Source organism: Epinephelus moara, chromosome 22 (assembly GCF_006386435.1).
Source record: "Epinephelus moara isolate mb chromosome 22, YSFRI_EMoa_1.0, whole genome shotgun sequence".
Classification (NCBI taxonomy): domain Eukaryota; kingdom Metazoa; phylum Chordata; class Actinopteri; order Perciformes; family Serranidae; genus Epinephelus; species Epinephelus moara.
Genome location: NC_065527.1, coordinates 30,609,123 through 30,632,149, shown reverse-complemented (window position 1 = coordinate 30,632,149; position 23,027 = coordinate 30,609,123). Strand labels below are relative to the sequence as shown.

General features: G+C 38.5%; 4 protein-coding genes across 6 annotated transcripts in view; 1 reads left to right on the top strand and 3 right to left on the bottom strand.

The window, feature by feature from the left end:
* Nucleotides 1-3,596, bottom strand: part of LOC126383964 (CD209 antigen-like protein C) — a 7,905-nt gene extending 4,309 nt beyond the window's left edge. For 2 of the 3 annotated variants that reach the window (XM_050034757.1, XM_050034758.1), the window contains exons 1-5: nt 3,358-3,596; nt 1,815-1,934; nt 947-1,027; nt 776-838; nt 376-518 (exon numbers count right to left, since the gene is read on the bottom strand). In XM_050034757.1, the coding sequence (XP_049890714.1) occupies nt 376-518; nt 776-838; nt 947-1,027; nt 1,815-1,934; nt 3,358-3,520 (570 nt within the window). In that variant the 5' untranslated portion in view covers nt 3,521-3,596. The remainder of the gene's footprint in view (nt 1-375; nt 519-775; nt 839-946; nt 1,028-1,814; nt 1,935-3,357) is intronic. The other variant, XM_050034759.1, reaches the window with a different exon arrangement.
* Nucleotides 1-23,027, top strand: part of LOC126384266 (collagen alpha-1(XIV) chain-like) — a 304,818-nt gene that overhangs the window by 274,642 nt on the left and 7,149 nt on the right. The gene's annotated exons all lie outside the window — the stretch shown is intronic.
* LOC126383969 (natural killer cells antigen CD94-like) lies at nt 5,822-10,454 on the bottom strand. The gene is made up of 6 exons (XM_050034765.1): nt 9,223-10,454; nt 8,457-8,561; nt 8,219-8,350; nt 7,997-8,121; nt 6,800-6,906; nt 5,822-6,046 (listed from the first exon to the last, which is right to left on the bottom strand). Exons 1-6 carry the CDS (start codon nt 9,344-9,346, stop codon nt 5,914-5,916), a joined length of 726 nt encoding a protein of 241 aa, XP_049890722.1. The 5' UTR covers nt 9,347-10,454; the 3' UTR covers nt 5,822-5,913.
* Nucleotides 11,173-18,134, bottom strand: LOC126383979 (natural killer cells antigen CD94-like). The gene is made up of 6 exons (XM_050034777.1): nt 17,801-18,134; nt 15,020-15,139; nt 14,785-14,916; nt 14,573-14,697; nt 13,138-13,244; nt 11,173-12,433 (listed from the first exon to the last, which is right to left on the bottom strand). Exons 1-6 carry the CDS (start codon nt 17,949-17,951, stop codon nt 12,301-12,303), a joined length of 768 nt encoding a protein of 255 aa, XP_049890734.1. The 5' UTR covers nt 17,952-18,134; the 3' UTR covers nt 11,173-12,300.

The following is a 23,027-nucleotide window of genomic DNA, read 5'->3' as shown; positions in this document are numbered from 1 at the left end:
TTATTACAGACACCTCTAACGGCTAACGTTAACAGCTAACGGTTAGCCCAGCTAATCTACGATGTTATTATTGTTATTTACAAAACGTGCACACAGAAATAGTAACGTTTGTTCAGTCATTGTGTTTATAGACTTAACAAACATCAGATTAGTCTACACAGTGATATAGTGACGTGAAAAATGTGATACATAGCTAAACTCTGCTGGTTTTCTACCCGAAGTATTTGTAAACAACACGGCGATTCCCTGGGGGCACCGCCGGAAGTGAAGGGCGTGAGGCCCCTGCACTTCCGTTAGTCGAAAAACCGATGGATTTCCAGATTGGGTTACAACAAAAACAGAAGTAACAGATCACTGTGAAACAAACACACTCACCTGTTCCTCTTTGTTGTTTATGACCACCAGATCTGCTCCTCTCTGCCGACAGTCAGCTCTGCTTCCATCCCAATTTTTCTCTTCATTCATTTTAAAGTAACAGCTGCATCCAAATTTGCTCCATCCATCAGGACACCACTTCCCTTAATGTCAAACAAGTTTTTTAAAGAGAGATTTCACTTCAGTACTGTCACTGTTTATTTAAAGCTCTTCCTTAGCTTCAGTGTTTCGCTTTCAGGTTGTTTACTCTGTAAATACTTGAAGTTTTCACTCCAGAAATAGTCAAGTAGTAAAACAGTTCAACAGTGTCAAACAGTTACACTTAAAAAACACTCAAGTTATATTTATGTAAAATTAGTATAATTCTGGTATTTGCTGTCAGTTTTTAAACTTTTCTCACCTTCAATTTTGTCCTTCAGCTGCTTCACTTCATCCTGTACCTGACTATAGTGGACTGATACATCTTGAGAAAAACAATAGATACACGTAAGACAGTATGGAAATATTTGTGATTAGTCGTCAGTGTGAAGGTGGATCCTGTATATAATGATATTTTGACACTGATCTTTACTTGAAATTTGTCTTTGGAGCTGGCTGTAGTTTTTGCTCAGTTGGTCATATCTGCTCTGCAGCTTGTCTCTTCCCAAAGTGACTGAAAGACAGTGAGACAAGACAAAATAAGATAAGGTAAAGCCTTTACTTAAATCCAGAGGGGGAATTCTGGTGTTGCAGCTACACAAGAACAGAAATAAGTACAGCTACATGGACAAAAGGTAAAACTAAAATAAATGAATTATTAGTATATAAATATAAATTGATTAACAGGGGACAAACATTGATTCCAGAGGTTGGTGGTGATGGTGGCTGCTGACTCTGAGGCTGATGAATCCATAAAGACTAGGGGGTGATGGGGAGGTGGCGGGTACACACAACTGCAGCGAGAAACAACTACAGCAGAGGAAGAGCTGTATTTAAAATGAGGAGCTGTAAGATGATAGGCTGACAGTGCCCACCTTGAAACTGTGCTGACTGTATAGATCTTCTGTGCGGTCGTGGGGACAATGTGTGTGAAGCATCCATGTTTTCACATACATGGATGTAAACTGTAACTACAACCTGACTGGTGTGCAGAGCCATACAACCACAGGACGGTTATTCTGGTTATAACTCATAAAAGCTTTGGTTAAATGTTAACACAGAATAAGTCCTGTCCATTTTGTCTACCTTTTTCTTTCATTGCATTTGGGTTAGGAAGGGACCGCTTAACAGGCAGTATGAACAGTGGGAATGATTACAGCAACCAATAACTATTCCAGCAAATATTTTGCACAAAAGTATAATCTGAAGACCGACAAAAAAATCTGGATCTCTCCTTGAAATCTTGAGGCTGAAACTCCTCACCATTTGAGTACACCATTGAATACTGTATTTTATCTTACAGAGTACAGATGAGAGGATGATTCCTGTCATCATCACGAGGCACAGCGCTCCTAGACAATATGCAGCAACCCTGAAAGGCCTGCTTTGGACGGCTGGAGGATGCTTCTCAGTGTGTGGTCCTAAAGTGGCAAAACCACACACACAAATAGCTAGTTCATTAAAAGAAAACATTTGTCTGATCATAGTTTATGTCATTCCCCTGTTACAATAACATGTTACTCAGTAGCTTCATTGACCTCTGGTTCGGTGACATTTGTCAGACACTTTAAACAAATAATTTAAACACTCTGTAACATTTTATTATAATGATCCTTTATAAAGCCTTTATAAAGAATTAACACATAATTTGTAAATATACTAGTTAAACATTTATAAAGCCTTTATTAATTAATCAATCAATCAATTTTATTTATAAAGCCCAATATCACAAATCACAATTTGCCTCACAGGGCTTTACAGCATACGACATCCCTCTGTCCTTTGGACCCTCACAGCGGATAAGGAAAAACTCCCCCAAAAAAAACCTTTAACGGGAAAAAAAAAACAGTAGAAACCTCAGGAAGAGCAACTGAGGAGGGATCCCTCTTCCAGGACGGACAATGTAAGTGTTTATAAATATAATGAAATAATAATGAACATATCATTTGTATACATTTATAAAGGATTAAGACATAATTTGTGAATATATATATATATATATATTTACAAATGATGTGTTAATCCTTTATAAATGTATACAAATGATATGTTCATTATTATTTCATTATTAATAAATACTTAATAAAGGTCTTATAAAGGATCGTTATCATAAAGTGTTACCAAACACTCTAATATAAACCACTTTGAATTTTAAAGTGAAACAAATATGACCTCATCTAAAATATCTGAATTGCACAAATGGCTCACAACAAAAAGCTGTCATAGTGGTTTCATCCTCCCCCTCCTCAGTCTCTCTTTCTTGGCTCTGTGTTGATAATGATATTCAACAGACCTTGTCATGTTGCACTTCCCTTCTTGCGGTAATGCTGTTGTAACACTTTCTTTACCAGAATTAATGCTTCTTCAGATCTCAGATATGACACTTGTCAGTTAAATGGTACCATAAGCAAAGGGGATGAAGCACAATGATGTGCGATGAAATATTACACCGAGCTTGTGTTTGAAATAAGCAACAGAACACCTGCAAATGAGTTCTCTGGTACTTTCTCTTAACAGATAATTGTCTGGCTAACTACAGAGGTTCACACTATACATGTATGTCTATAAAAACAAAAATAGATGGTCAAGATGCTTTTTTTTTTTTACAGAGACATTGCTGTGTTTGATGACAGATTGTGCTTCCAAACTGTGTATTTTGAGCCAAAGCATGACCTTTTCTTGACCACAGCCAAGTGGTTTTGTGCCTAAACCTAACCACACAGTAACCACAGTGTTTTTGAAACATAAAGAAATATGACTTTGCAATGTATCTGCTACATACATGCAAAAATGCATAATGCCAACATTTATTCTAGTGATTTGTTTGTGTAATTTCTCACTTACCTCCTTCGAGTGACTGAATATCAGTGTGATTATTCCAGATAGCGTCTGTACTCTCGTAGATATCCACCTGCCTTTCCTCCCACTCAACTTTGTCTTCCTGCACCTCTCTGTTGTATCTCACCTTCTTTGATAAATCTGGTGTGGCATAAATATCTGAGGACATCTTGAGAGGAGAGAGCCAATTAAACTGGAGCTGCACTTTATGTACAGCGCTGTGTTAAATGGTCACGATGCTGCTGTAAAACTTTAATGTATACTAGTAAAGTATGCAGTATGTCCTATGGTAGATAAAAATTCAGTAACGTAATACACTGCACTGATGCTGCTGCCAGTGTTTGATAGTCCGTCTTTTGTCTGGTTTTGGTAGGAAACATAAAGGAAGTACCAGCACACACACGCGCACACACAGACACAAAGAAACACACACACACACATTTATTTATTTGACTCATTGTGGATTAAAACTTTGTAACTCTAGTTTGGTGGTCGGGCATACTTTAAATATGGTTGTAAAACTTTTTTTTGTCTCGTTAAAAAAAGGTGAGATAGAAGGTTTTCTGTCAGCAACAACAACATGCGTGTCTTTATAGATCTACTCACACATTAATTCACAATTTGGTTCAATGCTACACACACAGACACACACACACACACACACACAACGGAAAAGCAGAATGGGTAAAACAGGAAATTTCATTTTATCAGTTACCTCTGTTGCCTAAACTGAAACTGTTTCCCAACTAAGCTGTCATGTTAAGTGAAGTTAAAATTTGACAGTTGATGAATGAAAATATTCTCTTTTAGTATAAACTATAAGAGTTTTATTTTTTTCCAAAAATTAAATATCTTTGGGTTTTGTTCACATGTGAGGGCAAAATGGAGCGTGAGAGGGATTGGTGATTTGGTATGGCTTCTGCAGTGATGCAGGTGCTACGCCGGACCGTGGTGGTGAAGAGGGAGCTGAGCCAGAAGGTGAAACTTTTGATTTACTGGTCCATCTACAAACAAACCCTCACCTGTGGTCATGAGCTCTGGGTGGTGACCGAAAGAATGAGATTGCGAATACAAGCACCCGAAATTAGTTTTCTCCGTGGGATGGCTGTGCTCAGCCTTAGAGATAAGGAAAGGTAGAGCCGCTGCTCCTTCACGTCGAAAGGGGTCAGTTACTGTAAGGTCGTTTGGGCATCTGATCAGGATGCCTCCCGGGTGCCTCCCGTTAGAGGTGTTCCAGGCATGTCCCACTGGTAGGAGGCCCCAGGGCAGACCCAGAAGCCTGGTTTAATATACAATATGTAGTAGGGGATCCCTGCTTTGTCACTCTTTCAGCTTAGGGGTTCATGGAAAACATTGAGGACCCCTGTATTAGACCATTTGTTTGTCAATCCATGATTTACAATAACAGTTTTTTGTTACTGTAGGGCAGACCACCCTAAAACAAAGATTGTGATGACACCCTGATGTTTCCATTACTGCCAACATCAGGCCCAATCTTCCAATGGTACAAAACAAACACTAAAATGTTATGGTCAATGTGCATTGTACTTCTGGGGATGTTTTGGTCCTGAGATTTTGCTGCAAAGAAAGCACTCCTTCCTTTCACGCTCCTTGGTACAGCTGCATACTGGATTGCGTCAGGAGCTGTAAAGTCCCAATGGGCGGGTGGGAGGGGAAGTGGATGGGTCCAGAAAACATCAGACTTTCAACTGAGAGCTCTGTGTTCACTTCTCGTACAAATGTAGAGCCAAACCATGCTGTTTCTTTTTTTTTTCTAAACCTAACCATGTGCTTTTGTTGACAAAACCTACCAAAGTGCTTTTGTTGACATCCTGGCATTGATTGTGGATTCCCAGAATATCAACAGCAGATGCAGAAGGATACCTAGCGCATAATATATAGACGTGTCAATATGTGATGACTTGGGATGAGAACGCATTGAAGTAACATTATCTTCTGTCTTCTATTCAGAGGTGATGAATTTACAGCAACTTAATGCAATACAGTTTCTGGCTTATTGTTTGTTATCTAGTGTTGGCAAAAAAAGTTGCACATTTCTGATCCATTGTCCTGCTAAACACCGTTTAAACTTTCAAACTCTATATGGAAAAAACAGGAATAATAGTCTAATATTCATATTGAACAGCCTAATCTGATTGGACTGACATAATTCTGAGTTGCGTACAGCCCTAGTAATGGTCACATTGCTACTAAATTCATAAGGCACCTTCAAGCATCACAGTGGAAGAACCATTTTTATTCTATACACTGTATGACCTTTCCTTTCGAGTTACCCTCAGGACAAACTGTATGGTTTTAGCTGCACCACTATTAAGGCTCTGAGAACAGCAGAAAAGTCTGTATGTGTGTTTCTTTGAATATTATATTGTTTTTAAGTCATGAAAGTTTTTTGCCTTTTTGTACTATTACATTTTCCACCTCTGAAGTAATGCAGTACAGTTCATTTTCTCATGATGGCCTTTATTATGTATTTTTTAGGAAGGGCAGTAAGAACTATTGCATAGCCCATTACATCACAGTTACATGACACACATGTTAGACTCAATAGATCTGTCTCTCACAGATCCATTGTTTGGATCCAGTCTTGTTATGCCTCCATGCTCCTTCCAGATCAATGTATGCTGTCAACCCAGTGCCATCCTTAGGTTGAACATCGACTCCTTGGTGCCAGGCCCTGTAGAACAAGCATTACATTGTTACAGGTAAAAGCCACAAAACCTTGTTGGTATCAGATTATAGATGTTGTTGTCTCATATAATGAAGTCAGGACTGACACACTTGAGATTCAAATGTAGTTTCTTAATGTCTTTCAACTGGTGTGTACACCACAGAGGAAGAGTTCAGGAGGTAATGATTGTTTCAGTTTTTTTGTTTTTTTGTTCAAGCCAAACTGAAGAAGATTTTTTTTTTTTCCTGTGAGCAGTTTCTTTTTTCTTTTTTTTTTTTTGGTCTTCCACCTTTTTTCTGCTTTCAGTAAAGAGGGCAGCTCAGAGGAGGATGAATATGAACATGTTGGCGCCCCCATGTGGTCGAGCAGTAGACTGCAAGTTCATTATCCTGAACTGTCATGAGCTGACATCAGTGGCTTCAACCTCTGGCTTTTGACATTGTAACTAAAGCCAAAAATTCAGGTTCACAATGTGGTAGCACAAAGCATGTCAAATTCAGTTCTTCAGATTTAGATTTTGTACAGGGATGCAGAAAAATGCACCCATCATGTTCCTCTGATGTCAAATTAAATCCATAGGTAGAATTTTTCATTGATTATGTGAAGACCATCTGAGTGACGTAGTGCTAATTACAATACATATTGGACTAAATTATTGATTATTATTTATAGAACTTTTTTGGGTTTAAGTTTTCAATTTCGTCCAAGTATTAGCTCTAAACCATGACCCTGATATGTAATGATAATAAAAGATCTCACCTATATTGTGTTACTGATTCATCCACCCATTCCCATCCGTCCTTCCAGTCGCTTTTTGTCACTGACTGCAGACCGATCCAGGAATCTCCATGTTTACTGACAAATTCCTAAAAATTAAGGAAAAGAGCAGATAATTATTCCTCTGTTAAAACACTAGTATTTCTGTGGATGTAAATACATGTTTCATGTTTTAACCATCTCTGAAGGAAAGAAATCTCCATGGTGAAGCAGATATGGATAAAGAAATACCACAATAAAAAATATATATATATATATTTAGTTTTTAAGGGTCAGGAATAACAAACATTTAGTTTGCTGTGATGAAAATGTGCCAGATTAAGCCAAATAACTAAACTCTTACATGCACTCTATGGGAAGATTAAAAAACCAGTGAGACAAGAGACGGTGAACACATAGAGCTGGATAACAGTATAAAAGCATAATTTTTTCTGTTTTTATGCCTCCACACTGGGGATAGCCATGGCCAGAGGCAGTATGTTTTCGGGTTGTCCATCAAGTCGTGCTTCAGTTTGTGCGTCAGTCCCTATCTATCACAAGATATGTCAAGACTAAGGACTAAGGTTAAGGTCAAAGGTTAAGGTCACTGTGCCCTGACAAAACACTTTTTTTCCATAAAATGTCTAACAGAATAAAATACTGAAGCAATGACATTTTATATCCATAAGGTCAGCTTCACCGTGACATCATAATTTTTTGCAAGAACGCTTTTCTGGCCATTACTCAACATCATATTTCTTGAATAGAAGGGGAGACATTTGGTCAGATACTAAATTGGTGACTCTAATCTCAGGTGTCCAACTTAAAACTGTGCTGATTGTATAGACCTCTGCTGCTGGTTTGAAGATGTGTGTGAAGCATCCATATCTCAAACTTTGTAGGTGCTTTGCAGCAACATCCATATCTGAAACATTGTCATGTCTACATATGAGTCTGGATAATTTTGCAAGATAACATGTATTTTTGGTGAAATCTTAAACTTCAATCGAACTAGAAACATCAGACAATTGTTTTGGAGCAAGTACAAGATTATCATTTGAAATGCACTGAAGTTAAAGTACAGTGTGTCACAGAATAAAATGACTCAAATACAGAGGGTTTCTCTGTCTGACTAAGGGGTTGGCAAAAGCAGTGAACACTGAACATGCACAGACATAAACAACATCAACAGACACTCACATGTTCTTCTTTGTTGTTTATTATCACCAGATCTGCTCCTCTCTCCTGACAGTCTCTCCTGCTCTCTGTCCAGGTTTTCCTCTCAGTAGATTTGTAGTAACAACTGCATCGAAATCTCTCCCATTCTGTGTTCCATCAAGTGTTTTAGTGACACATTCCAAATCACTTAATGACAAATATATATATAAGACTAAAAGTGTTCTTTTTTTAAACATCTCCCACCTGTAATGTCCCCCTGTGTCTGGCTTTCTCTCCCCTGTGTCTGGCAGAAACTGTAACTCAGGTTGTTGTAACTGCTCTGCAGCTCCTCATAACGGCTCTGCAGCCGGTTGTTTTCCAAACTGACTGAACAATCTGGTGAAAACCAAAAAGAGACAGAGCAATGATATAAAATTAAACCCCCTGATGAAGGTTTTGAGTGATTGGAGTTACGACATTTAAACAAAGACAAAATCTTTACAGAGTTTGAACAGGATGATGCATCCAGCCACCAGCAGGGGACCCACAACCGCACTTCTTAAAGGGTTTCTTTGGACAGCTGGGAGATGCTTTGGAGTGTGTGCTCCTGCAGGGGCAAAGTACACAAAGAACACATTTTGATAAAGTACTTTTACCTGACATTAGAGAAAACTGATTTACTGTGGAAGTCCCATTAAAATCAAACTTCTAAAATACATGTGGACATGTTAGTCCGACTGAAATTGTACTAAAAAGAATTTCTCCAAAGTCGGACTAACACACAGATAATGTGATTGGTGGTCGAATTACTCCTGCATGTATACAGTCAATCAGATCCAAACTGGCCCAAGACACTCAGTTTCCGCCTCCACTGACGGTTATAACATGATAACATTTGTTTCCCCTAACTAATGTTACTGAACTGGAAGCAAGCACAGGCTCCAACCCACTCTGCCCTTATTAAAGATCTCCTGCTGCACTTATATCATGAAAAAAAATTCTCATTGAGATGGTGTGAAACAAGTGTGCTTCATTCCATTATTCCCCTTTTTTATTCTTTTTAATTCATCTTTTTTATATACATTTTCCTGTTGTCTACATTTAAATTAAACATGGAATAAAGCAAACTATTGCAAACTAGTATGCACATGCACTGAAATACTTCATATTTTTCATCTTTGTTTCACTCTGAAAACCACAATTTAAAGAGTAAACAAAAGAGACATTAATATTTATTATTGATTCAACAGGATATAATACCATCGTACCTCCATCTTGTGTTGAAACATCAACATGATGGTCTGTAAAAGGGTCCACATTCTCGTAGTCGTCCAGTCTCTCCACTCTGTCTCCTCTGTCCTCTCTTGCTCCTCTGCTGTATCTCACGTTCATGGTGAAATTTGGGTCAAATGTTGGAAGACACCTAAAAAAAACCCTCTGTAACTTAACAACAGTCACAATTTACTGCTTGTATTTCTAAATAACAGATACAATGCTGTGCTCTATTCTGATGCTGCTGTCTCTCTTATCTGCATCTGTCTCTCTGTTCTTTAGAAAGCACTAAGGAAGTGGTAGCGGGACATCAGACACACACACACACACACACACACACACACACACACACACACACACACAGACACACATTTTCAGCACCTTGCAGTTAAAACCTCTTAACTAATTTTGTGATAGTATTTTTTCAATCTTTCTTTGAGCTCATGAAACTGTTTTTTATGGATACACATGTAAAAAAGCTGATTAACTTTTTTAAAGGTGAGATTTTATCTGTGGTTTGTAAAGTATGCTCGAGCACTGAAAGGTGTTTACGTAACATGGCATCCTGAAGTAACACTTTGACTAAAGCGTTCTTGCTACGGATGTGACATATTCTCTTATCATCACTACCATCACTTCCTCATGGCCATCATTCTCAATTATCAGATGTTAAACTTGAGATGAAATGGAGTCCTAAAATGTCAGATATGTCTACATGCAGAAATAGATATCAGAGCTGAGCATGATGAAGCTTTATAAATCAGTAAGAAACTGTATTTTCTGTTTCAGAGTCTTATTTTAAGCACTAATGCTGGATCTCCGTGTTCCTGTGTATTTACCAATCCCCATGATAAAAGACTGGTTTTACAGGCCTGTCTGAGGTACCCTCAGAGTACCTGGCATGCCACCCTGCTCACCCATTCATTTGACAGTTTTTGTGATCCTGCATAGTTAGCAGTGCATGGATCCACGATCAGAAATCAAAGTAAAGATCAAAGCTACGACTAACACATTAAGTGTGCTTCAAAGCCTTTTACTCCCTGGTGAACTAGTGAGCAGGCCCACACAGAATCTGCGTCCATAGAATTCTGACGAAATCTTCTGAAAATGTTGGAAAAAAATACAAATGTTATTTCAAATGAATATTGCATATCACACAACATGCAAAATTAAAGATCACAGCTAAAAACTTAATAGCTTATCAGATTCTGTTTTAATCTGCTTTTGAGCAAATCTAATAAAGAAATACTTGAATATGAAAATATGTTTTTGTTCTTTTCATTAAATAAATTCAAAATGGATCATCGTGTCCAGCAATTAAATGGATACTAGTAGCAGAGCTTTTTTAGTCCTGTTACCTCAACTGAAACTGTCTTCAGACCAAGTTGTCATGTTGAATCAAGTGAAAATTTGACAATTGATTAATTAAAATGGATGTTCTCCTTTGGAACAAGATATTACACCATCTCTTTGTCAATCAATGATGTAACAATTAACAGACTTTTACCACTGTACGGTAGATTGTCTTGAGAATGATTGTAATGACACCCTGACTTTCCAGCACCGCCAACTTCAGGCCAGATCTTCCAATTAGGGGTGTAAATATGAGCAGTGGGGGCAGTTTGGTTTCACTGGGGCCCGTGGGGTGGGGCTGGGGGGCTTGCAAATGATTCAGAATGCCAGCTCAAAGCTATGCCTGTGTTCAAAGAACTCACATTAAATTGAATGGTGCCATTTGCTATAGGACATTCCAAACCCATCTCCGTCATGATTTTCTTGTCTTGTCTTTTTTGTTTTGGTAGAAAAGTCAGCAACAATCTATTACAAAATTAAATGCTTATTCTACATAAATTAGGAAAACCATGAATAAACTATATAGAAAAAACTGTTCAATTCAATAAATAATTTATTTTCTTTCATATTTTTTGTCATATACAGGTCTGCAATTTTGATTGTTGGGTAACATGTATGTTCATGTTGTGTAATGTCAAGTCTCTATTTGATCATGTGACAAGATGATATGATACAGTAGCTATTTTAGGTACAATATCTGTCAAGACTGACAAGCTGAGCACATCTACAAGCCCAGCGAACAGTCATGACTTTTAAACAGAAAAGCGCCAGTAAAGAAGAAATGAAAAGGACAAAGTAGTAAAGCTCCTTAGACTTGATTCGTTTGGCATTTTTAAAAACAATTGCCAGATGTGTGTGTATGCACCTTATAACTAGAACCCAGCATGCACTCGGGCCCGTGGTAACTACCTCACACCACAGCTTCCAGTGCTACAAAAGAAACACTGATATGTAATTGGTCGGGCCGCCCACTAAAGTTGGAGACCTTTCAGTCGACTGAGATTGCTTTAAGTCAAGCAGTTGTTTTCTTTTTGTCAATTAGTGTGCAGGGCACTTCTGGTGACATGTTGGTCCCCAGATTTTGCTGCAGAGTAAGCTCTCCTCACTTTCACGCTGCTCTTCAGTACAGGCAGCTGCAATACAGAGGCAACAAAAAAATTTTGTTGCACATTTCTTATCTGTCGTCCAGCTGAACCCTGTTCAAACTCTAAAACTCTATATGGAAAAAAAACAAGAATGAAAAGTTGAACATTTGTATTGAACAGCTAAATCTAATTGGACTGACATAATTCTGATTTGAGTACAGCCCTAGTTATGGGCAGTTTTCTGTGAAATTCACTAAATTAACATCACAGTGGAAGAACCATTTTCATTCTAGACACTGTATGACCTTTCCTTTCAAGTTACCCTCAGGACAAACTGTATGGTTTTAGCTGCACCACTATTAAGGCTCTGAGAATAGCAGAAAAGTCTGTGTATGTGTTTCTTTGAATATTCTATTTTTTTTTAAATCATTAACATTTTTCATACTTTACCATGTGTCACTTCTCACTAATGCAGTACAGTTTATTTTCTCATCTTTGCCTTTATTATGTTTTTTTTGTTTTTTTTTTTGTTGGAAGGGCAGTAAGAACTTTTAAAAAAGAAAAATAACATGCAACAAAGGTCCTTAGAAAGATTCCAACCCATTACATCACAGTTACATGACACACACATTAGACTCAATAGATCTGTCTCTCACAGATCCATTGTTTGGATCCAGTCTTGTTATGCCTCCATGTTCCTTCCAGATCAATGTATGCTGTCAACCCAGTGCCATCCTTAGGTTGAACATCGACTCCTTGGTGCCAGGCCCTGTAGAACAAGAATTATATTGTTACAGGTAAAAGCCACAAAACCTTGTTGGTATCAGATTATAGATGTTGTTGTCTCATATAATGAAGTCAGGACTGACACACTTGAGATTCAAATGTAGTTTCTTAATGTCTTTCAACTGGTGTGTACACCACAGAGGAAGAGTTCAGGAGGTGAAATTAGTTTTTTATTCTGTGAGCAGTTTCTTCTCATTTTTTGTTTGTCTTCCACTTTTTTTCTGCTTTCAGTAAAGAGGGCAGCTCAGAGGAGGATGAATATGAACATGTTGGCGCCCCCATGTGGTCGAGCAGTAGACTGCAAGTTCATTATCCTGAACTGTCAGAGCTGACTTCTTAAATATGAGCCAAACTTCAAGTACAGAATGTGGTGGCACAAAGCATGTCTAATTCAGTCCTTCAGATTTAGATTTTGTACAGGGATGCAGAAAAATACACATGCCATGTTCCTCTGATGTCAAATCAAATCCATGGGTTGGAATGTTCAAGGATTATCTTAAGACTTTCTGAATGACATAGTGCTAATCTAAAACATGTAATTCAAAATACAAACATTTAAAAACATGATGGACTTGATAAGTGATCGATTATTATCTATGGAACTCTCTTGCTTTTTAGTTTTCAATTTCATCCAACTATTAGCTCTAAACCATGACCCTGATATATAATGATAATAAAAGATCTCACCTATATTGTGTTACTGATCCATCCACCCATTGCCATCCGTCCTTCCAGTCGCTTTTTGGCACTGACTGCAGACCGATCCAGGAATCTCCATGTTTACTGACAAATTCCTAAAAATTAAGGAAAAGAGCAGATAATTATTCCTCTGTTAAAACACTAGTATTTCTGTGGATGTAAATACATGTTTCATGTTTTAACCATCTCTGAAGGAAAGAAATCTCCATGGTGAAGCAGATATGGATAAAGAACATGAAAAGTACATTTTCTAAGGGTCAGGGATAACAAATATTTAGTTTGCTGTGATGAAAATGTGCCAGGTTGAGCCAAATAGCTAAACTCTTACATGCACTCTATGGGAAGATTAATAAACCAGTGGGACAAAACACAAGGACATAGAGCATTCACATAAATCTTGATCTGCAATCTAACTAGTATCTTCAGACAATCATTTTCTAATAAAAGAACAACATTATCATCTGAAATGTATTGAAACAGGCTACAAATAAATGATCAACAGAATATAAATGTCCAAATACAGAGGGTTTCTCTTCACTTTTTATGCCTCCACGCCACTGTCAGCTGTGGCCGGAGGCATTATGTTTCAGGGTTGTCCGTAGGCACATTTGACTGCACATCTGTCTATACATCTGTCCATACATACATCCCTACATCCCTACAATTTTAAATTATGCACAAACATCCACTTTGACTCAACAATCAAAAGGTCAAGGTCACTCTGACCTTGCATCCATCTCATGCTTGTGAACACAATATCTCAAGAGGGCCTTGAGGGAAATTTTTTCACATTTGGCACGAATGTCCAATTAGACTTAACGATAAACTGATTAGAATTTGAGACAAAATAAACGCACCAACTCAGGGAGCCAAGAGCCGCTGCACCCATGCGTGCCGCTATATTTCAAAGCGCAAAGGTCAAGGTCAGTGTGACCTCAGAAAAATGTGTTTTTGGCCATAACTCAAGAATTCATACGCTAATTATGACAACATTTTACAGAAATGTCTAATAAGTTAAAATTATGAACATTTTACATCCAAAAAGTCAAAGGTCAGCTTCACTGTGACATCAGAATGTTCTGCAGAAACACTTTTCTGGATGTTTATCCGCATAATAACTCAGGATCAGAGGGGGAGACATTTTATCAGATACTGAATTGGTGACTAATCTTGGATGTCCACCCTGAAACTGTGCTGATTGTATAGATCTCCTGTGTGTGAAGCATCCATGTTTTCACAGATATGGATGTTAACTGTAACTGCAACTTGACGGGTTCACAGAGTCATGCAAACCATGAGGCGGTCATTCTTGTTTTTACTTTGATTATCTCCGAGTGCCAAAACCATTTTATACAATCACACTGACACACATATAGTATGACTTACGTTACGGTAAAGCACGAACACGTCAACAGACACTCACATGTTCTTCTTTGTTGTTTATTATCACCAGATCTGCTCCTCTCTCCTGACAGTCTCTCCTGCTCTCTGTCCAGGTTTTCCTCTCAGTAGATTTGTAGTAACAACTGCATCGAAATCTCTCCCATTCTGTGTTCCATCAAGTGTTTTAGTGACACATTTCAAATCATTTAATGACAAATAAGATTAAAGGTGTTCCTTTTAAACATCTCTCACCTGTAATGTCCCCCTGTGTCTGGCTTTCTCTCCCCTGTGTCTGGCAGAAACTGTTACTCAGGTTGTTGTAACTGCTCTGCAGCTCCTCATAAGTACTCTGCAGATGGTCTTTTTCCAAAGTGATTGAAATATCTGATGAAAACCAAAAACACAGGGCAGTGATGTCAAATCAAACCCCTTGATTAAGGTTTTGAGTCAGTCAGATGTGATGTTACAATAAACATGAGGTCCTTACAGAGTGTGGTCAGGACAATGACTACAGCTACAAGCAGTAGACACAGCAGACCCACAACCAGTGCAGCAGTTCTTAAAGGGTTTCTTTGGACAGCTGCAAGATGCTTCTGAATGTGTGCTCCTGCAGGGGCAAAGTACACAGAGAGCACATTTGATTTATGTCAGCTAGTCTGAACAGACAAGAACAAAGACATTTAAGCTACAGGAAGCAACCCCAAAATACAATTCTCATACATATTGAGATAAATATCTGATCTTGATATGTTAGCAGGCAGCTCCTAGGGCATAAAAACAACATTACTACTTGAGCTGACAGCAAGCTAACTTTATGTGCCAACAGTGCAATTGTGAAGCTTAATCAATGCACCCCTTGCCCCCATCATGTAACCCTTTACCCCTCTGTTTTGCGCATCCACGTTTAGGGGTAGAGTGTTCTGATTGTTGTTGAGATGAAGGGATAGGGTGAAGTGTTAGCGCTACATGGCCCTCCAAATGGAGGTTTTTCAGAGGCACACTCCAATCTGAGTGTGAGAATGAGAATGAGAAATCATCAGCAGGATGGCTGCACAAGCAACAAAAGAAACCCACAAATACATTTTCCTCGTTAATAAAGAATTAAAAGTTACAATAACCATTGTGTTATCATAGATTAATGTTGTTTCAATTATTATGGTCCTTTTCTACAAACATGACAAAAAAAATTACTAGTAGCTAGCTAGCTCTCTGAAGCTCGCTATTATTGCTGATTTATGCATGGCAGTCCCACATTTTGAAATATTTCCATAACCCTCCTTGCAGTTTTCATGAAAAGGGAAAATTAACCAAAGAGACAAAAAACATTTTTGCACCAGGCTGCAAACATGTTTATATCTGCTGTAAACTTGGGCACTTCAACATGGAGGTTTATCGGGAGTACAGGTTGCCAACGTTAGCCTACAGTGCACTGCTAGTGGCCTTGTCATGAAGCAGTGTTCTTTGGTATTTAATGACTTGTTTTATTGATTGATAGCGTCAAACTTAAATTGTGAACAAATTGTGATCATCCATGCATTTCTATCTCCTTCAGATAAATGGCGAATGTTATTGTGATAATACGATTATTAAAGGGGTGTGAGGATTCACAAAATTCTCGGTTTGGTTCTCTATGATACAGTGGTGTCATGATTCGGTACAAAAAAGTAAAAATGCCAGAGAAATTTCTTTGACTTTTTAAATTTTATTTATTTATTTATTTTATTTTTATTTTTTTTTGTACAAAGCAGGAATTATGGTCTGAATGAAATAGGCAAAATCAGTCATGCCTTTCCAAATACATTATATATGATAGAAAATACTTGATTGAAAACATCAAAAGACAAGGAGCTGTGTACTGAACTGTGGAGTTTGACCTGTTTTTCATCATTCCTTTGTCCAGGATTTTTTTGGAGGACCTAAAAGCCTGCTTGATGACGTTCATGGAGCCATTTTTAGCTTAACCCCTCCCCTACCTCTGAATATAAAAACTACTTGACCACTGACATTACAGCACTTGGTATCAGTGTTGTATCTATTGCCCACTGCATGTCAGTGGTGTGTTTGTCCAACAAGCTCACTGAGTTCTTTCAGTCTAATAAGTATGTGAATAAACATCTCTGTTCAATGCCACAATCATGTAAACACAAGCTAAACAGCTGTCATGAAAATACCTTCCAGTTTTTCTGGCCAAATCAGCTATGCGGCCTGCTAGCAGTTACTGCTCACTGCTGTGGGTGTGTGCCTTGTGCTAACGTTAGCTGCTGTTAGCTGCTGATCAAGCAGCGGCTCTCATACTCTGGCTCAGGGGCTGTGCGTGCTGCTGGTTTGTCTGCTGGCTAGTCTGTCATTGCGCAACAGCTCATTCTTCAGCTCAGGGGTTGTATATGTTACTTTGCTTCTGGGTTAGCTGCTACGGAGAGACTGTAGCCAAATAAAGATAAATCAGGGCCTTGCAGGGTTGTCCCATTTTACAGGGGAAGATTTCAACCACTCCCCCTGTAACTGTTACAAGGGGTAAAGAGGCACTCAGGGGTAAAATAAGAATGGGATTGGGCTCATTTAGTAATCATTTTACACCAAGGAAATATGACACAAGCCGCGAAAAAACATAAATCAAACCACAATTGTAAAACACTAAATTTTACATTTGGCAGCTTTACAAACAGCAGTATGTTTCTCCAAGAGTTTATGACTACACAAACACATTTGTCTTTCCATTTTTGTTTTTCTGCACCGTGGGAACAATCTGAAAAGTCAGCTAACTTTAGTTTGCATGCTGGTATTTAAGATTTTGTCATTTTGTCACTGTGAATACGCTACCGACTCAGAAGAAGATTACAATATAAGAGCACACACATAAAAACTCATCATGCTCATGTTACAAGGACTGGATTTCAGTATTTTAAAGGTATTCTTTGCTACATGTTCATTCAATATGTGCAGTGAAATGCAGATTGTGTTCAAGAGCTAGGGAGGAATACAGCATTATTATCACAATAGGAGTAAAAATAGGAAACAAATTAAAGATACAAACACTATATATGTAATATCAGTATTAAATGCTCAAATGTATATTGATCCTTTGTTAAGGTGGTAAAATGTACATGTCACAGTTGCAAGGCAAACTTATTTTCAGAATGATTATTACTATAATTTCATCAATTTTACCACAATCATGTACAAATGTCTTTTGTAACTCAGCACCTAATTAAAGAAATTACATCAGTAACATTTAGTATTGATTCTACAGTATTCAAAAACTCTGTACCTTCATCCCGTGTACAAACAGGATGGTCTGCGTCCACACTCTCATAAATGTCGACCAGTCTCTCCACTTTGTCTCCTCCGTCGTCTCTGGCTCCTTTGCAGTATCTCACATTCGTATTCAGATTTGGGTCTTCATAAATGTTGAAAGACATTGTAAGGAAGGAGACACCGGATGAGTCTCAGTAGCTTTACAGTAGTCACAATTTGCTGTATAGTGCACCCTGTTGCTGTATTTCTCCAACACCAGATGCTTTAATGTAATTTGTATTTCCGAATCACAGATATAATGCTGTGCTCTATCCTGATGCTGCTCTGTTTCTGCCTCTGTCTCTCAGATCAACAGACAGTATTCAGGAAGTGGTAGCAGGAAGACACACACACTCTGTGCAGTTAAAATTTCATAACTAATTGAGCAATAAAAACTTTTTAGTCTTCCTTTCTGCATATGAAACCGTTTTTTTCCCAATACACGTGTGAGAGCTGATTAACTTTTTTTGAAGTGTGATTTGATCTGTAGTTTTTCAAGTATGCTCGAGCACTTAAAGGTGTTAAACAGAATTCAGATTGTTCACTGATAATGACGTTGAAGTGTCATTGTTGCTGCTGTAGAATAAACTACCAAAACAAAAAAAAAAACACTGCTTTAACCCCCCACAGCACAGCAGCTGCTTTCAATGCAGCAGGGTCAGTTGATGGAATACAAACACAACATAATGGATCAAACACTAAACATGACAGGGAAACAGACAAGACATGCAGGTTGGGGACTAGGTTAATTGATAACTCTAAATTGTCCGTAGGTGTGAATGTGAGCGTGAATGGTTGTCTGTCTCTATGTGTCAGCCCTGCGATAGTCTGGCGACCTGTCAGCTGGGATAGGCTCCAGCCCCCCCGCGACCCTCAAGAGGATGAAGGGGTTAAACGATGGATGGATGGATATTATGTCATAACCACCACCATTTCCTCATTCACATTTTCAGATGTTAAACTTGATATGAAATGGAGCCGGAAATGACCGCAAGCACACACAGAAACAGATATCAAAGCTGAGAGCGATGAAGCACTATAAACCAAACAACATTATTCAGTTTTAACTAGGGCTGTCAAGCAATTAAAAGAATCAATCTAATTAATTACATGCTCTGTGATTAATTAATCTGTAGTAATCACATACATCAACTTTTGCTGTTAAAGTATTTGAATAATTTACATTCAAATTAATTTTGGCAGACGTGTTATAGTAAAGCAGCTGGATTTTGGACACAACTGACCCCTGTCCTCTACCACCAACACTGGTTTGCAGTCCACTGCAGTTCATTTTGCAAGGGAGAGAGTCAGTCAGTACAGGTATATCCTGACTTCACTGAACTTGGAGACTTGCAGACTTTGCAAGGGTGCTCCTGGGAAGTCTGGGGGTGCTCAGGGCTATCCAAATAATAAATAATATCTAGAAAAACAGGCTATGTAGGGGAATCAAAATGCATTGTGTTATTACAGCCTACCCTAGAGGCTGCACAGTGTAATGCCAAGTACATAGGCTGGAAAGATGGCTGAAAAACAACAAAGGATCTTCTCAAGCCTACACAGTTTATTTAGTCATAGCTCGGTTCTTATTCACAAACACCTCTGTATTTAAATGTCTGCAGTCTGTATGTTATGAGCAGACAGAATTTGACAGCAGTTATAATGATAGTAATTGTTGCTCAGCAGCGAGTAAAACTGTCTTGACGGCTGTTTATCAGTCTTGCGGTCTCTGCCCTCACAGACTTAACGTGATGACGGTGAACTCATCACAGTACGGGCTGAAGTCTGCGAGGACTCATTTAGCAATTTCAGAGGATGGACATTTGGATAGAGCCGTACACTTACTCAGTTTGTGTCTGAAAGCCTGGTCTAGTTGCTTGACGAGGTTGGCTGCTGGCTCTAGCATCAGAGGCTGTGCTACTTCAGACCTTCAGGTTCGCTGCCAAATGCTTTGGGTTGAGGTGATATTTGAGGGTTTAAGTTCTCCGATGCTACGAAAATTCCTTACTGCAGAAATTGCAGAGAACGTTGCTCCTATCAACAGTTCCATCATGTGACAATACCACTGTTGCCTTCAATAACCCACCAGGTCAAAGGGCACCACGGAACGTGATGAATGAGCATTCCTTTTTTTATTGCGTTATTTTTTCAGTGATTAATAAATCAAAATGAACACATTGTTTTGACAGCCCTAGTTTTAACTTTACTCTGAGCACTTGGTCATAGTTTGTTTGTGGCTAGATTGCAACACAGAGCAGCTACAGGACTGTATGTAGATATGTGTGTGCATGTGAACTAAAAAGCTGTACTGTTCAGATTTGTCCGCAGTTCATAGAAGCCACTTCCTTCTTCATGTGAAAGTACAAGAGATGTATTTCCTTTCTCTGTGTTGTTCATTTTTCAGCATTTAAAGCATAGGTATAACAGAAAACAGGACTCATATGTTCTTGGCTTGTAGTTAGATATGGTTCTGTTAGCATATAAAGCTGATACACATCACTGCTTCCTTTGTTTTTGATGTGGTGAAATTGCATCATTCACCTTTGATAACAATGATATTTTGTATTTAACTTGACTAACTCAGGGTCTGAATCAGGTTTTTACACTGATAGTCTCAAGCTGTGGTGTGTCAAGGGGTGTTTCACAATGCTATGATGCACAGCTAATGCTCTTTTAATGATATTGACACACACTCCGCAGAATTGTATGTGAATGTCTTTTATAAATGCATGACATAAATAATTAATTGTTATAAAGTTATCCACAGCAAACATCTCATTAGTCATGCAGTACACTTAAGCCTCCTATCTTATCCCACTGGTTCATAAATGACATTAAATTTAGCCAAGTCACTGGCTCATTGGAAAGCTATCTAACTGCAAACAGCCAAGTGTAAATCAGGGTACCCACAGTCATGGAAAACCTGAGGAAGTCATGAAATTTCACAATCACATTTTCCAGGCCTGGAAAAGTCATTGAATTAGTCAAAATCATTGAAAGTCTTGAAAAAGTCACAGAATCCTGCTGTGTATAATGAAATCTTCTGGATAAACCTCCACATAATGTAACATAATGACAAATTTATTTTCTTTAGCTGACAGCTTAATGTAGCTTTAATACGTGTTGATGTGTGACAGCAATTTGTTTACCATCATGTATGTTTTGTTATTTTCTCCCTGGATTAGTCTCTCCCTCCCTGTATGCCTGCTAGCATTATGCTTGAATAGAGTTTGAATCTGATATGTTTGAAAAAGTTGGGCAATAAAAAAAAAAGGGTCCTTGAAAAGTCATGGAAAAGTTTGGAAATTTTTGTTCATGAAAATGTGTGGGAACCTTGGTAAATTCTTCCAGGAAGTAGTCAAATCTTACATCCTCCTGGAAGTTTCCAGTTGTTGAAAAGATGAAAATGCATCCACCTCTCCAAGACTCATACCTAATCTTTACCATTACCATGTACAGATGTACTCATTTTTATTCAATATAAGACAGAAAAATCTGTAAATCTGTATCTATGGAATAATATGATGAACAAAAACACGGAGAGACATTTAGGCAGATACATGTAGAGGTCTTTGAAAACCCTACAAAAATTGAGAGTCGATTCATCTCATGACTACTCTTAACAAAATTTCTAGATATTGATAAATGTTTTTTCTACTTGATGGTCTTCTCTAGTCTTTCGTTCATCTCATCTTAGTGTGCAGAAACTCACCTGTTACAGTGAGTGTGTATGAACAGTGTTTGGAAGGAGGACCATGTGTAATGCACATCCCAGTGCTAAAATGATCGACAACTCTGCTGTTGCTGTCTGCTGCTCTATTGGAAGCTACTGTGTTGGAGCATAAGCCTGCTAAAATACTATTGTATTATTATATTATCAACACTTTTGTTTTGTAAGTTCAGACTACATGATGTAAACCAGATATTATCCTGACTCTATAAGTGTGTGGTGTCGGGGAGGAGAATGGGCATTGGGCACAACAATTGACCCTTCGCTAAGTCTCGCCCCCGGATGCAGACTGGCCAGTCATAAAGTAGCATTGGGCCAGCTCAGACCAGGGTCCAACAACAACACAGCTGTGCTCCATTGCCTCTAATACAAACGTTTCAGATTTCCTTCATTTTCAGGCTGGTTTTGTGGATTTGGAGCTAAATGTTGTGCCTGGGGCAAGCCGTATATTTATGACACTTGTTACCTGGAGAGGTTGGAAAAAGATATATGTTTCTCCCTGTTCCAAAACCAAAATCAAACCCTGAAGAGTGTAGGGTTAGCTAGCTAGCTGCTGATGATAGCAACATGCTGCTTTTGCTTTTTAGCGATTATAACACTAAAAAAGAGACCAACCCTGCTGTACAGGAATCAGTGAAGGGAAGCAGGGAAACTTTGCTGATATTCAGCCAGCTGTGTGTCATCGCATTGTGCACAGATGAACATTTGATTTGCCCAGGAGATTCCTGCCTGTCCAGCAGTGGAGAACCGGGGGCAAAGCCAAACACCGTTCATCTGCACACACTGTGATGCCACACAGCTGGTTCAATATAGGCGAAGTTTCCCTTTAGATTTATTGTCTACTGTCGCGATCGCTACTGATGTAGTGGTTCACTTTTACACTGTGATCTGTAGCCTATAGTTCGGCTTTAGCTTCTAACTGTCTTTGTCTTTTTAACCTGTTGTTGCTGCTCAGTCAGTTTCACATCCTGGATATATCCTTCAAGCACATTTTGTTGACTCCTCTGTCTGTTTCTGTCTGGAATCATTATTTAATTTTTCCAAAACTGTGAGGCAAGCGGAGCATATCAGAAAAGTTTTGCCTTCTCTTCATGAATATGACAAAATTCCGCGACATGTACTGTGACTTTGACCAATAAGAGCACAGAGCGCTCTTCAAGTGTAAACATGTTTAAGTGAAAGAGGAACAATGTTGTTGGTGCAAGGTGGAGGCGTAGACTGTTTTAAGAAAAATGGACGTAGCCATAGTGACATCACACATTGGTTTGGTGACTTCCATTTTGAGCTTGGATGTATAAAGAGAACTGGATACAGCGTTGGATTTACAGACGTCTCTTTCACCGTGTTAGTCTATATGGGGTGCCGTTTGTAAAGTGTCTCACGCTGAAAATAACATCAACATTTTGCCACATTTAGCTTCAAACAATGTTTAAAAAAGTATTGTGAATTTTTTAACGTCACCTTTTACCACATT

Coding starts and splice junctions, on each gene's coding strand:
- LOC126383969 (XM_050034765.1), bottom strand. CDS start 9,346: ATGAACGTGAGATACAGCAGAGGAGCAAGAGAGGACAGAGGAGACAGA. Junction 6,907..7,996: donor TAAACAACAAAGAAGAACAT/GTGAGTGTCTGT, acceptor CTTAATTTTTAG/GAATTTGTCAGTAAACATGG. Junction 6,047..6,799: donor GAATCAGTAACACAATATAG/GTGAGATCTTTT, acceptor CTTGTTCTACAG/GGCCTGGCACCAAGGAGTCG.
- LOC126383979 (XM_050034777.1), bottom strand. CDS start 17,951: ATGTCTTTCAACATTTATGAAGACCCAAATCTGAATACGAATGTGAGA. Junction 14,698..14,784: donor GACACAGGGGGACATTACAG/GTGAGAGATGTT, acceptor GATGGAACACAG/AATGGGAGAGATTTCGATGC. Junction 13,245..14,572: donor TAAACAACAAAGAAGAACAT/GTGAGTGTCTGT, acceptor CTTAATTTTTAG/GAATTTGTCAGTAAACATGG.